The sequence below is a fragment of the Plectrocnemia conspersa genome, unplaced genomic scaffold, assembly GCF_051122295.1.
Source record: "Plectrocnemia conspersa isolate PC_06_02 unplaced genomic scaffold, ASM5112229v1 ptg000008l, whole genome shotgun sequence".
NCBI classification, from domain to species: domain Eukaryota; kingdom Metazoa; phylum Arthropoda; class Insecta; order Trichoptera; family Polycentropodidae; genus Plectrocnemia; species Plectrocnemia conspersa.
Genome location: NW_028277172.1, coordinates 20,492,501 through 20,509,524, shown reverse-complemented (window position 1 = coordinate 20,509,524; position 17,024 = coordinate 20,492,501). Strand labels below are relative to the sequence as shown.

At 31.6% G+C, this 17,024-nt stretch overlaps 1 protein-coding gene across 1 annotated transcript in view; it reads left to right on the top strand.

Moving 5' to 3' along the window:
* Nucleotides 1-15,150, top strand: part of LOC148233321 (zinc transporter ZIP3-like) — a 29,660-nt gene extending 14,510 nt beyond the window's left edge. The window contains exons 3-4 of the mRNA XM_088189494.1: nt 13,691-14,485; nt 14,579-15,150. Of these exons, the coding sequence (XP_088045620.1) occupies nt 13,691-14,485; nt 14,579-14,640 (857 nt within the window). The 3' untranslated portion in view covers nt 14,641-15,150. The remainder of the gene's footprint in view (nt 1-13,690; nt 14,486-14,578) is intronic.
* Nucleotides 15,151-17,024: the final 1,874 nt, after the last annotated feature.

The window sequence follows — 17,024 nt, the reverse complement described above, 5'->3', positions numbered from 1 at the left end:
AATAACGATATCTGTTAGAAGAATATACTATCAAAAATATAATTAATCCCTTTTGGTGCCCTAAAATATTCAAAGATGTCAGTAAGAGTCTGTTGAAGTCCCCGATAAGCATGTGGTATTATAACTTGACCACGTGACCAAGATGCAGCGCTCGTCACGCGTGTTGACCATAGGACATAGGAAATTGAACCGAGTTACTCGTTCTGTCTCAGTTTGCAAAAACCATATCATTATCTCTTACACTCTCGTCACTTAACACGCGAGAGAGCGAAAGGGGAAGTATCTCACCGCTCGCGCTCGAAAGAGCAGCTTCGACTTCGGTCGGTTTACCGACAATGTTCGGAAGCTCTCGAAGCTGGTCCAAGTCGACTGAATTACCCTCACTTTACCGCCTGTTCTCGGTAACCTCAGACCACTTCCGAGAGATTTTAGAGCGGGCAGAACAGAACTCGACCGAAGTAACTCACTATATTCTCCGTCCTTGGCCAACCTTGGGCAACATCCAGAGAGCGTAGTGTAGGCATCAAAATAATTTTAAAGTGAATTTTGTTTCCGGGTGTCATTTATATCACATTTTTATGTATATTAAAAATACTGTTTCTAAAAATTCATCGGTAATAATTTACGGTTGAAAGAAAACTAAAAAAAGCTAAATGTGCTTATTTTATTACAAAACTATTTCGGCCTTCATGTCTCGCAGTGGGAGCTGCCGGTTTCCCATACCAATAGCCGGGCAGGTGTGGAATCTCTCGTACACTTTACATCCATTAATTAAAGAAATACGAAAAGAATATTCCTGAATCGCTTTTTATATCACTTTAACGCTCGAATGGAACTTTTTTTAATTTTATGTGGTTCAAAAGTGAACTTATTTATATATATTTTTTACCAGAATTATTTTTAAAATCTATAAATTGCATTAATAATGTGATTATTAAAAATTAACTAAAAGATATTTTAATGTTTAATTTAATAAATTAATTTTTACCATACCGACGACAAGTGCTTCTGTAGAAAGATCATTTTCTACAATGAAAAGAATAAATACATTCACTAGAAATAGTCAAAGATAGAATAGATTGTCAGCTCGTGCATTATTATCAATTGAAAAAAAACTTTTAGACAAATTAATGAAAGACAGTATATTATATTATGCGGTTATTGATGACATTTGTAAGTAGCGTCGAAAAATAAATACATAATATGTTTATTAAATAAATTTTTATTTCAATAATTCTCTAAAAAATGAGAAAATTAATACAATTTATTTTGTTGCATTACTAAATTTGCCTGTCTTTGATTCTAGACGTCACATTCGATTAAAATCTGAATTACTCGCTTTCTCTAATCGTTTCAAAGAAATAATAAATGACACTCTTGGGCATCAATAGTCATTTTGCATGCATTGAGTTAACGCAAAAATGTGTGCCAAACAATCCAATAACCACAAAGCGTTCCGAGAACAAAACTTTCCCAACTCCTTGTTGGCACAAGCGATTACTCATCCAATCCAGGATCTTGGAATGTCAGTGGTCCGAGAAGTTCTTCTCGGAATCACTTTTGTGGTATGCGTTGACCCCTGTTGGACAAACTCTTCTACACAGTCGCTCTCTTTATATTTACGTCGAAATTGATGAAGATTTTATGGACGCCTTTCTCTAATCTATCGTATGTTAATATTCAGATTATAATTGAGGGTTTTCAAGATTTCTCTTGTAAATTAATGTGGAAATTAATTCATGACTAATTTATAAAAGTTCATCTGTGACTGGGCAAGTATTGTAGAAGAAGAAATGTATGAATCAATCAAAATACATATGTGTACCGTAACATATTTGCGGGTTTTTACGTTCCACAAGTTTAGTGCTATGTCTAACAAACAACCCACACACAATACTGTATAATTCAACTAGGTATACAACGTGGCAAGAACAAAAAGTGATGTTATTTTCATCATTGTAATTCAAATGCGATGCTAAATATATGTATTATATGTACATTAGCAACAAGGCTATATATTTCGTTAGGGAGCACATTTCATTTAAAGTAAGGTATACGACAAATCATTACAAGCAAAAAATAAAACAATGGCCTAGCACTATAATTTTATAACAAAAAATAGATTGTACCAAATTATCGTCGTGCGATCATGCGAAATTGTACATACGAGGTAAATTTTACTTCGGATCTCAATTAAGTTAAACCATTAAGATTTCATTTCAATTTCATTTATATTTTTAACTGTTGCGTGCACAACCTAATAACGGTTATAAAAATGTATATTTAACTTGAGAGAGAAAAAATACGCTTTCTGTTACATACATGAAATATGTATATGCGTATATGTAAATTTAGTTACATGTATCCAATTACATAATGTGCAATATAATATTCAAATCAATCTTGATTAGATGTTAAGATATTAATAATAATATTACAGCAAAAAAAAAAACTGAAAAAAAGCATCACTAGAAAGTTGATGGTATTTATAAATATTAATTGTGATTTATTTATTAATAGTATATCTCTTATTTAATTTATTTTGTTATTATTATAAATAACATGTTATATCAATATTTAAGAAAAAAAAATTGTGAAAGATTTCGTAAATGAAATATTTTTTTATATTATATAATTTTATTAGAAAAACATTATATATAATATACAATTATGGCTATAATAATGCGGTTTTAGTTCTCGTTTTATGGCTTACTGTTATTTATTGGTATATTTATAATATATACTTTCCTCTCAATTTACTTTGGGTTGACGTATTTTTTTAAATCTATGATATATAAAATGAGATGATAAAAATATTAGCTGCTGAAATTTCATGACCATGGCAGGAGTATTACTGCCGAAATATCGAACAATAAGTTCTCATCGCTAGAATCTAGAAATTAAAAATATATGAGGAATTTGATGTAACATGTTTTTTTAATATTGGTCTAATATTTCACTTAAATGTAATATTATGCTTCAATATTAACTGAAACATTCTATGTAGTTAAAAAATATATCTGATTTTTTTTAAAGCTTCATATGCAGTCATACGAATATTTTTTATGCCACGTTTATTTATGATTTTTTGTGAAACAATGTGTGATTATGCTATTTTAAAGCAGTTAATGAATTGATTGCTGTTTGTTGACATTTATACAACAGTTGTTTTTACTTGTATTAAGCACTTATTAAAAAAAATATTGCTTCAACTTTGACCAATACAAATATTTCTCATTTATCACATTTATCTCCAGTTATATTTTTTGTAAAATAATGTACGATTATGTTATTTTAAATGTAGTCAATGTATTGCTTTCTAAATGCAACTTTGCGTGCTGTTTTTCAGCTTTCCTGTGTGTTTTAAGGCTTTCACTATAACGAAAACACAAAGTTTGATAACCAGAAGTGATAAATATCGCCTAGTTTTATACGTTAATTAAACTGTTTTACTGTTATAATTGATTTGCTACGAAACTTTGATATTAGACGCTTTATATAAAATATAAATATTGAATAAATAACAAAGAAGCGTTTAAAAATATTGTCGGGATCATCCATAATCGTTTCGGTGAAATTATTTATGCAAGACCTAAAAAAGTTATAAAAATTCAGAATGAAATCCAGAAAGATTATAAAAAGGCAGAATTGCCGAAATCCAACGCTGCAATACTTTTATCAGTACTTTCATTTGGCACAACACTTCAACAGTCACTTCATTCCCAACTTGGACTATATAAAAGTTTAGCCTGAACTCGCTTTCAACTAGAGCATACAGCAAATCCCCAAAATTTCTAGAAAATTAGAGCATTCGGTACACTCAAGTAGTCACTCTTCAAAGGTTGAACCAAATCTTCGATACAACTTGACTGTACGACAATTTAAAAAAATAGTTTCGCTACTGAATGACACCCAGTGGCGTAGCTAGGGTATGTGCCACCCAGGGCGATCCTTAAAATTGCCGCTCCCACCCCATACATTTTTTGCAAGGTCAAAAAATCAGCATTTCTTAAAATAATAAATTGATTAATATTAAGCTCTTGTTATTCGTTGATTTATATATGTTTTAGTGCATTTAAGAACCACACTAGACGATCCCATCACGAATATGCCGCCCCCAAGTAAGTGCCGCCCGGGGCGGCCCTCCCCCTCCGCCCCCCATAGCTACGCCACTGATGACACCTAATCTAACTACGCAGAAAAATTTCATACGAGGGCAAAAAATCGTACTTTTTCTAGCATTTGTATTAGCTTTTTCCTCAAAGTTAACGTCTGATCAATGACACGGGCAACCTCAATAGAATATATGGCTGACAAGAATGACAAAGCCATGGCGAATGTTTGGTTTCAACATGGGTATTCAACGACCTGTAAAAATGTGAAAGGGAAGACCTTGTGAGATCGAAGAGAGTCGGTTACTTCAGACTTGTGCCTTATTCTCTTTATAATAATTTAAATAAAATATTTCCTTATACGTTAAGACATATATTTGTAGAAAGGATTTTGACTGAGATTATTTTTTATATAACTTTTATAAAAAAAGTGTTATTTACTTCATTGTTGGATATTTTTTAATGATTTAACCTCGGAGTGAGAATCCAGTCACATGACCTTGTTTAATAAAATAATACACAAAAAGGGCGTACGCCATTGCGGATGCAATAAATATTCGTTGATGCATCGTTTGTGTTAAGATTAAGACGAGAAGATATGTGATTATAATTCATTGAGAATTATTATGTTTTTGGTTCGATGTGCTCATGCCATGTATTGGATTTAGAAATGCTATCATGTTATATCCTTTTTCTATACAATATCTCTCTATTTTTTATTTTCACAGCATTTATTTCATGAAGTTGTTAAAGAGCGCTTGTTTTCTCAAACGAGCTTTGTCTCATAATTTATAATTCCACACCATATATTATGTGGTGTAATGAATAACATTAGTCCTCACCAGATTTAGCTATTCAAATACGCCTTTGGATTTTCGCTTTGTGTTGACTTAGATCATGACCTAGATCAGGAGTTACAAACTTTTAGTCTGAAAGAACCAAATATAAGTAGCACAACGATAGAGAAGTTTATTACTATTTTTAGAATCATCTTTTTTTTCGAACGATAATTTTTTACCATCGAAAACATGGTGTATACATTTTATTGTAATTTACGATTTAGCATATTTAATTGTGATGTTTTTTCCATGTAAAAATATGATGGTTTTTCCAGTAAAAAAATGCAACACATCTTTTCAGTCGAGAAACCTTTAATTCCATTAAGAAGCAAAACGTTTTAAAACTTAAAATTGTTTTGTATGATAAGTATTTTTCGTATATGTTGTGATAAAATTGTTGTGTTATAATATGTTAGTTGTATTTTATTTTATTGCAAGCAGCGGATCCCTACACTAAATTAATAAAATCGTTCATGCATTTTCACTAAATAAGTTCAAGAGGGTGGTTATATATTTACATACATAAATACAAACAAAGACTCTAGTTGTTTTAAGAATGTATTACTAGCCATGTATGGTTTTACCTAGCCAATTATTTTTTTTCTATATAGTTATATTCATGATATCTATCGAGATTGACTCTTGGACGAAGTTATTTCACTCCAAAGCGATACATTATTATATTAACTAGATTATAGACCAAAATGAGTAAGCAATTAAAAAAATTCATATAGATGGCTTGAGTGTAAATTTTCTAACTTCACTTTTGAGTGAAAATTACTTAACAATGTCATATTATGTCGAATTATACATGCTCAAAAAAATTATCTCCAATTAAACACCAAAATTTCATATCAAGAAAATTGAGATATTGTTTTATTTTCCTATTTTCAAGTTATCTATTTAGTTGTCTGTTTCTTCTGTAAAGTTGTCAAATATAAAGTAAGCAATTTTACACTTTAAGCCATCGATATATGTGTGTTGTTAACTAAAATTTATTTATAACTATTCTAGCAAAATATTATCCAAAAAAATACTAGAAAGAAAAACGATAATAAATACTCAATTTAATTTCAGAAAAATGCTATATAATTATTAAATTAGATCTGCTGATGATTAACACATCCCTCAAGCATTTTCTGTAAAGTTTAGTACAAATTCTTTAAAATATATTGCATTTAAAATATTTAATGATTTACTTTATTTATTTAACTAGAAATAAATGCAAAGAAATATTTTCTTAATAAATTCATGTAACTTTAATCGAATAAAATCATATCATTATATAATTGTTATTTTAGTTTTCCTTATACTATGCTTCTTTTTTTCATTTGTTCTTTTAAAATTTAGTAATATAATATATATTTTAAATGTATTTATTATATTTTTCTAAATGTTTTTTTTACACTTTGCCTTTTTTCATTTTTTCACGAAATATTAATCGACATACCACTGAATAATCATGCTAATTCATAAGTTTGACATTGTCATTATTGCAATATTTACATACATACTAAACATTTTGGTTGTTTTAAGAATATATTACTAATTGCACATTTTTGTGCACCTTGACATTTTTAATTTTTTGCTTGCGCATTTGTAATGTGCTTTTATAATCCAATTTGATTATATGGAACGACTGACTAGCAAAATAAATTATTAAGCAATGCATTCTTAGAATAATTAGAGTACTTATATAGCAAAAAAGTTGTTTTAAAGTCTTAAAAGAAAACATGGTAACCAGGGATATTGCAGAACAATGATGATATACGCATGGTCAAACATATTGTCTCTGGCTCAATACAAATAACTTTTCTCTTACGAAAAGTTGTTTGTATTGACGGTGATAATAGGTGGTTAACATATTTGAACGGATTGTACTATTAAGTCATATATCATTTCTTAACGCTGGTCTTTTATGTTACGGAGATCTCTCTTCCGTTGTGTTAAGTGCGAGGCCTTTACTTTCGTAATGTAAATGGTACTTTTGTAATGCGGGAGATTTCCCTTTTGGTTGTTCAAGTGGTCGTTATGGTGATGAGTAAATGCTCTCTCTGCCCCCGCCCCCCAAATGACGTCTCTGATCTTAACCAGTGCTGTTTTATTAAAAAAACATAAATTAGACAGAATATAAAATTTACATATTTAATTTAGTGTGCAACATAATAAATCAATATTTTTTTTGTTATAAAGAAAAAAGTTTGTATAATTTCTCATTGGTCGACGGAATAGATTTATTGCTAAGAAATAAGTTGAACGTTCATAAAGAACTGATGATGAGATTTTATTTTTTGACTTGATACATTTAATTAATTGTGCTATTCTTGAGCTGTTTTATTATATATACATACATATATTTTTCCTATGTTAATAGAAAAGATTTATACCATAAAAAAATATAATTACTGTTTTCACTTAAACGAGAACATGATTTTAAAATATGGTTTCGTAGATAAATAAAACATTTTTTCGCTGATTAATTATTTTGATATGCGAACCAGTTCCTCTTAAAAATAAAATATGCAATAAATCAGGATTTTTTTGTACATATTTTATTCATGTTTGTGCACCTGGCAAATATTAATGCATTTAATTTGCATTAACTAACTGTTCTGTGGCTTCAGATTAAAGTCTCAAATACATTTTTTTTTGTATTTAATTTATAGTTTTCTCTTATTTAATTGATTTCATCGCGATTCTCAACATTTTAACCTACTTTTTGATATTATAATATATTAGTCATCATATTGAATTACGACGAAACTAAACACTTGTTTGTCAATTTCAATTAAAACACCTGGATGATCAAAATGGCATTTGTTTGACCCTTTTGTCTGACCTGCAACCATCATGTAAAACACGCTGAAATTAACCAAGGTTGAAAAGAACAACTTAACTAATCAGCATATGAATATTACACATCCAGGGCGATCCATTACCATACGCAATGATCATCAAGTTGAAAATTGCGGAATGAATCAATTAATTGAGCCATTAATTCGGTTAATCAGAGGTCAACGCGTTGAATCACACCTCGATTAGTTGTACTGAAATTTAACTGCATAATTAATACATAACCTGAATTTACTAATTGTCAAAATTAGGCGCTTGATGAATACAAAATTGTGGGAGGTTGCGAATTATCGGTGTTATGAAATTTCTACGAGGAAGTGTCTCGTGTTAAGTAACATTATTAATCTTAAGATATGGTTATTTTTGTAGGACAAGTTCAGAATCTTTTCGCACGACTAACCGCAGTTCATGACCTTTCTAAAAGATCCGCGTGTATAAAAACGATTATTCAAGTCACGACTATGTATCGATCGCCATGTTGCGTAATTAAAAGATTCATGTTAATGTGCAGCATATGTATTTATACATATCGAATATTACGCTTATGCAACAATTTAATGTTATTGGTTGTGTCATCATGCTTTAATGAATTTAAATGCACATTTGAAAAAATATAGCTTGACACTTTAATAACGGTGGTCTCATGCTGTGCACTCTCGTGGGTGACTTTTATCTGAAAAATCTGCATTCGAGTCTCATCTTGAATTATCTTGAAGTTTTGCAATTTCTATCGTATCTGGGAGATTAGAAATAGTAATTATTAGGTTTTTCAAGATTTTCATAATCTCACGCATGAATAATTAATACAAAATCAATTGATTGTAAGCTAAAATATGTCCTGACTCCTGATTAACATATTATGATTTCAGTCGTTGTTGATTGTGCTTACCCCATTGTAACGCATTAGGCTAACGCCTATCATGTCACGACAGAAGATTTACAAGTAAATTAATAAAAAGAGGCAAAAGCGAAGTGGTAGTTCTAGGGGAAGTTTCATTAGTATGTAAAAAGTGATCCAACTTCAATTTCTAAGCTTTTTTAAAAAAAACACATATAATCAAGGATATTTTTAGATTTTTTATATTTGCTGTATTTTACTAATTATAAAAAATAATATCAATTAAATGGCCGTTTCTGAACTTTTTGCAGCAGCCGAACTTTTCGATGAATTTTTCGTACATTTTGGTCGGTATTTCGGCTATAACACGGTGGATGTTGGTTTTTATGTACTCTAAAACACGCTTCTTAACGTAACCTCACAGAAAAAAATATCCAACGGCGTTAAATCGCATGATTTTGGCGGCCAGTTGACGTCACCAAAACGTTGGAATTGGGAACCTACGAACTTTTCACGCTAAACATCCAACGTTGCACCTGATGTGCGGTAAGTTGTACCGTCTTGTTAGAACTACATGTCCGCTACTTCAATATCTTCGATTTCGTGCCAAAAATAATTGGTTGTCATGCTCCTATATCGCTCACCATTGTCTGTTACAGTCCGACCTTCATCGTTTTCAAAAAAATAAGGCCCAATGACGCCGCCTGACCACAATGCGCACCAAACAGCCTCTCTTTGGGAATGTAATGCTCTCTCATGAATCGTCTTCGTCCTATATACTTATTAACATACCCAGAGATGTGGAAATGTACCTCGTTAGAGAAGATTTTCTTTGAAAAATCGGTATCAACTAACTGGTTCATGGGTGTCATTAGTTATGTTATCTGAATTTTATACGGGTGTAATTGCAAGTTCAGTTGCAAAATGTGCCAATGGGAGGCATAAGAAAAGCACAAAAGCTGCGAACGTCGACGAATCGATAATTCTGGGCCTTTGCCACACTTTCACTACAGCAGCAATATTCTTAGCTGAACGAACGTCGCGATGATGCGCAAATCTTTAACGCATCCAGTCCCTTCAAATTTTAACGCTACGTTGCTAACTGTTCACTCAGGTGGATGATGAAATTAACCATAACCTTCGCGTAAGTTTCGATACACAGTTCGTACACAATTATTATTTTAAAAATTTCAACGCATTAAGTGACCAATTTCGTAAATATGACACTTTGAATACGCGTCATTATTGACAGCTGTCTGATTTACAGTACTGCCAAGATTGGAAACTCGAATATGGATCAACCTGTATATTTAAATGAATCAATTTGTCACAGTTCCTCAGAGATATATTTATATGGAGACATGTGGCGCATAAGTTTATTCAAATTAATTAATTAAACGTCAACATGATATACTAGGTCTAGTCAAGCGACTTTACACGCGTCTCCAAACGCATTTACATTAATTATCCATATTGTTGCAGTTACATTTGCGCACAATGCAATAATTTATTTACATTATATTCCAATGCTAGAAAGCGATCTCGAGAATAACTAGGTTGAACGACCGCGAGAGCCTCTCGTTTCATAACTAGCAGTCACAATGTAACTTACAGTCATAAGCGACTCGACGATGTTGATTTTCTTCTTCTTTTCACGCTAATCTTCCCTTGAACTTGGATCGATGCGATGGGAGAAGATCCATTGTTCGTGTCCGTAAGCGCGAACATGAAAGTTGGCCGAGTAGGGAAAGTTTCGCGGCCATACAGTCGTAAGCGCCTCTTTAAGTATAGAATAGATACCGTATAGCGTGTCGGTAAATTGTGTCAGGAAGTACTACCGTGACAGGAAGGTAGAAGTGTAGCGATTCGTGTTGAGCTCGAGAATGAAAGTATTCAAGGATGGCAGCGATGCACATCGCCATGTGATGGTATTCGGATATAAACAACACTTCATGTTGTTTGTATGAAACATAGTGTCGAGCAATGTTGTACCATTAAAATTGCTATAAAATCAAGGGTTCGCGCGACCGTCCCACGTCATGATTCAAAAAATATTTATAAAGCATTTCATTTTGGGATTAACCTTACTTTTTTCAACATCATGAACCTCAATGCATTTGGTGAACCTGGTAACGAGTTTCTTGACTCCAGCGTCATAAAAATATCTTGATATATTATTCGGCACTAAGCGATTCATCATTGATAACGGATGGTCTTCATGGCACCATTTCTTTGCCATAAATAAAAGTAAGTTTGCAATGATTTTTAGCAACAGCTTCTTTTTGTACAGAAACTGAACGTGGATTGAAACTTTGTATAATACATATTTCGTTGTAATGTTTGATGATGGGCGTAAATCTAGCAACCTTTATTTGTTAAAGTACGGTCCAACAGTTTTAATGCGAATTCCTTTGCTTTGGTACTTTTGATATCATTAATGGATCTCGGCACGGAAATGCATAACTGCTCTATTGTTTTACATTGTAAAACCGACAACCCACCGATCCGTAGTAAATTTGAGGGACAAATCTATTAGTTTTATGACTCTTTTATCAAACCTTTAAAAACCAGTGGTGTCATGGAAAAACCGAGCTCCATAAAGTAATAAGTAATTCTTTAGTTTAATTTATCGTAACGTACAGCTTTATAATGATTTTATAAATATGTATGTAAATATACAATGATGAGTTCTACTTTTCATACGTAGTAATATATACATTGTTACCGAGCGTTCCCACTGCGACGGCACCGACACGATTTTATTGCTTTTGACGTGAAATTTTGCCTTCTGACCAGTGATAATTGTTTTTGCGTTTGTATTTATATGTTTCATTCAATACACACTTATTGTAAGTTGTAATATTGTTATAAAAAGTCTTAATTTGAACACTAAGCTTTTCCACTGCAGCGGTGACGGCACGATTTTATTGCTTTTGGCGTGGATTTTAAACAGATATGTCCGTTAAATTTGGCCAGAATGAAATATTATGAATCTTAATAAATTCGAAATATTGAAAAAAAGACAACCCTCCCCCCTGAAAAAAACAGAAATGACGCCCCTGGTTAAAGATGCTAAATATCAATTGTAAGAGTAATAGTGTTACCTCATTTTTCATGTATTTAATCTTATTAATTTTATCAATCTCATAAGCTGCGGTATAGATAAAAATAAATATACAGGTAGCACGAAATATATTTTTATAGACACAAATAGATATATCTTATCTAAAAATCTTCCATCTATTCCGAATAAAAAATGTTTATTCTGAAGTATCATTCGTCATAATTGACGCATTAAAAGGCTGATTATATCTTATAAAATAAACACACGTACAAATTCTTGTGTTGCAAAACGGCATTTTTTGTATTTAAACGATTTCTAACGCAGTGATATTTTATAAAGCAATCATAGTAAAGAATTTACCATCGTTAATTGTATAAAAAAATCAAACAGAAAAATAATGTTACGTAAATACATTTAGCGACTTGGAACGAAACCTCTGGCGATATCGCCAAATTGCACCTCCTTCCAACCCTTAAATAAAATATCAAAGGTTAAGTTAACCGCTGTATCGTTTACAGTTTATTTTTTATATAGAGAATGAATATCGAAAAGTTTCAATGACGCGAATCAAGCAAATTATTTATAGATATTTTGTATACATATGTATATACAAATCGAATCAATGTGTATGTTATTAAAAATCACGATTAAAATTGCGTTGATTGTACTGCACAAAAACCGTTAAGAAGCCATAGTTAATGTTAATCTTCTCATTAACGCGAATACTTAGAAAGGCACGCAAAATACAAGGCTAACACAAATTTATTAAAATTGCCCTAATCGATAAATTGTTCGATATGTTTACTTGTGTTATTACTTACAATTTATTAAACGTACTATATTTAATCATATGATGAGCAATTAACGTGACGATGTACTAATACTAATGCAATGAAATCTGACATATCATAGATGCGCAATGATTGCATATGCGTCAATTAACAGACATACTGTGAATGAGCTTTTGTGAATATATACGCTTATTATCAAAGGTAATTATAAGTAAAATGCGCGTTTAACAAAGCAATCATAAAAGGGGAGTTACAAAATGTTATTATATTGGCAACAGTGCGGCTGTATATTAGATTCTCAAATATGCATGTTCGCTTCTTCTTTTTCTTCTTTATTTATGGCATATAATAAAAATGTAAATGTTTGTGGCATTAGATATGAATTCACTCATTATTTTGTGAACTATTTAAATTGTATGCCTCTTGTTGATTTTCTTTAGCATCTCATATATGTATATATATATATTTCTATTTATTAAAAAAAGTATAAATAAAACTTTAAAAGGTACAATTTAAATTATTTTTTCAAAGACTAGCGCACTCTGTGCTAGAAATATGTAACTAATGAAATATATTTATGTGTAACTATAGAATATAGATGTTAATAAGATAAAAAAAATATTAGGAACTGCCGATAATACGCATTTTATATTGTGGTTTGAATAAAAAATATCCTACTTTTTAATATAAAATTAATAATTCATTTATGTAAATGTAGTGTTTTTTTAATCATATAAAAAACAATTTACCTATTCATATTTTATGTAAATTTACTTCTCAGAATGACTAATATATACTGTTTTACAGTTTATGCAATATATTTTTTTTCATAAATACAATAATTATTATTACTATAAGCAATAAATTATATTGAGTACACTAATAATTTACTTTGTAATTTAAGATTTTATAATTATTACTGTATATGTCTTGACATCTTGTAGTGGCGTGCAAAAAAAAACGTTGTGCAATTGTTGTTATTGCGAAGAGAAAGTTCTTTTGTGCAAAACTCCATATCGTAATTGCGAATTTTGTACCGCATATGTTGTGTAATCTTATCCAAGTTCAATCGTTATTGCCTCTAATTGAACCACTTTATATTGCTGTATTTAAAAAGAGCAATAACCTCGCATAGTACAAAATCTTTTATGTATTTATATACTTATTATATTCATTTTTTTTTATTGTTTCAGAGGAAGAAATCTTACCAAAGTATTCGTTTCATTTGGACTCGCTATTGATGTGCGTCGGATTTTTTATAATGTATATTGTTGAAGAAATGGTCCATTATTACATCCACAAGCGATCGGAGGTCCAGTCCAGGAGACAGACCGAATCAATGTTGGTCAGGACTTTGAGCACAAGACACAGCGCAATCAACAAAATGCCTAGATTATCAGCCGACAGTTTCATGAATAAAGATCCTGAGAAGATTGAACCGATACCGACAATCATGCCAGCTGCGCACGATCATGAAGAACACAGTCACTCCCACAGCAAAGACAGATCACACTCTCATCTACCGATCATCGATCAAGACGATGATCCGGTCCTTGCCACATTGAGAGGATTGCTGATAGTCTTAGCTCTATCAGTGCATGAATTGTTTGAAGGATTAGCCGTTGGCTTGGAATCTTCTGCGCACACAGTTTGGTACATGTTCGGAGCTGTATCTGCGCACAAGTTTGTAATTGCTTTCTGCGTTGGTGTGCAGTTGGTCACGACGAAGACGAGACCATTGCTTTGTTTTGCGTTCACGTTGACATTTGCAGTGGTTTCACCGATTGGAATCGGTATCGGATTAGCACTAGCCGGTGGCAGCGGAGCCACTGAGAGCGGTTTACCATCAGTCATCTTGCAAGGATTGGCTTGTGGCACTCTCTTGTACGTTGTGTTTTTTGAAATTTTGCAACGTGACAGAGCAGGATTCATACAGCTGACGTGTACGATGCTTGGCTTCTTCATTATGTTTGGAATACAGCTGATATGTAAGTATATTTAAGCATTCTTTCGCTGTAATCTTTATATATTTCCGTTAGTAGTGAAATATTTATACTAATTATATACTTTTCCATTTTCAGTCCCACATGATCACGATCACGATCATAACCCAGACATGTGCGAAGAAGCTCATCATCACTAACGAAAAACCAATCGAATGTGACACTAACAATCTAAATATTATGTGATATATAATTAATTTATAGTGCTAAAATTAATGCATAAATTATAATGAACGCTCTATTATAATTATTAGAAACATTTAAATAAATTAACAAGTGTCTTTCTTAAAAACTAAGTAATGCATATAGAGAAGACTGTTAATTTTAAAAATCGTATTATTATTTTATAAATAATGATGATGGTGATGAACGACGATTAAATGAAATTGTGATGCTAAATAAAATAGTGATAATCTTGTATAATTATTTTAAAAGAATGTGATTCGCTAGTGTATGTATATATCTGTTTCGAAAAGAAAATGTAAATAAAGAAGCTGTTCTCGCAGGTTGCACAAGATTTTAATGTAATGCCATGTTTTTTTGTGTGTTTGTGTTTTTATTTTTTAAATTTTATAGTAAAAATAATATTGATGAAAAATATAATTTTGTGGAAATGATATGATGATACACAATAAACATATTTTTAATTATAATGAGTTATTTTATCATAATACATAATCCTTATGCAAGTACATATAATCATAATAATTATCAATGAATTTCTTGGAAAAAAATTATGTATGTACACCATGATTGTATTATTGCCAGCGAATAGCGAATCAAATATTTTCCTCTGCGCTGTGTACACAACACTGGAAGTAGACTTTTTGGCAGTCACAGGTAAAATGTGTGTTTTTCGTGCTAATAATAAGAAAAAAAGCTTTGCAAGAGTACTGGGCCACCGTAAATGGTTGAATGCACTAGAAGTAGCATAATAAGAGCTGATGTAGTCCTGTAAGAGCTGATGTTAGTTGATATTGGCAAAGTCAATTCCTTGCAAATCTTTTATACGTTCTCTCAGAAAAGCTTGACGAATAAGAAAAACGTTTATTCAGCACAATTAGGTTGTATTGTCAAATTTGCCTATCTAATAAATTAGGAGTACATCTCCCGGGTGGTACTCTATATACAAAACCATTGTGGTTGCTTCCTGGTAGGGACAAAAAATCAAGAATTCAAGCAAATATTTGTTTTGACAACACAATACATAGTTTGTGGAAACAAACAGTTATAGAAGTTTTGGTTACAGTGTTTAATGGTATTCCTTAGCGGATCTCAACGGGAAGACGACAACCGGCATGGCCTTGTGTTTGTGAGTAGGTCGCGTTAGTCAGTATTTAACGCTGATAATTATTTTAATATTTTTTTTTTATTTTTACAATACAATATCTAAATATTACAAGAAACGGATACTATTTGTTAACACACTGTATTGAAAAAATAGACTAGCTCTATTTTACGACTGTATACTCCGGTTGTTCTAATAATGTATTACTAGGCAAGCACCGTAACTACTTTTATAACGATAACATTACATTTGGTTGAGATGTTTTGTCTTTACTAAATTTCTTTTTATCGAAGTAAGTGAATAATTTCATTTCCTGTTGTTCATCTAGTAACAGAGGGTTAATACCAGTTTTAAAACTTGTGAATTTGCGGTAATGACACAATCTCTAGGTGAAGTCATGTAAATAACGACATATTTTCACCATAAGCGATACTTTCATATAAGTATTGTTCTTTTGTAACAGATTTAGTTTAAACTGTGATGAGGAGGGGGCTATTTATTTATTCATTATGGCCAGAACTAGACGACACTCTGACGTGATGGCGGCGGAGGGTAGCTTATTCTTTGGCGGATCTCGACGGGAAGACGACGACCGGCAGTGCCTCGTCTGCCGCCGATTCACATCATCATATATTAAATTCAACATGCAACTTAACCATATATCATTTAATAAAAACTACTGCGACGGCATAATCTACGTCTAATTGCCGCCAGTGTGCTTAAGAATTATTTGTTATTATGTATTTATAATAATTTTTAAATATATTTATTTTCATATCAGATTGAAGAAAACAGCACATGTTGTGGATATTTATTATTGATATTATAATGTAGAAAGAAGATTGGTTGGAGAGAATTAAAAATATTATTTATCTTTCATAAATAATAATATAAAAATAATCAAAAATTCTCAGGAATAAAAATTTAAAAAATATAATATATTCCGAAAATACGGCGTAGGGGGCCTATTTATATATTTTCATTTAGATTTTGTTATGGCCAAAACTTGGCGGCACTCTGGTAGCACTTGCGTAACGCACTTTAGCGCGCTCGCACGCCGTTGCGAGCCCGCACCACGTTATATTCGTAAACACTATATAAACTTCAATATTCAATATAAATACTACAGCAGCGGCTTAACCCTTTGGCTACCGAAATCCGATATATCGGCTTTTGCTACACTAGCGAGAACTGCCGGATCCGACGGCTCCGAAATCGTAGTATCCAATACATTTG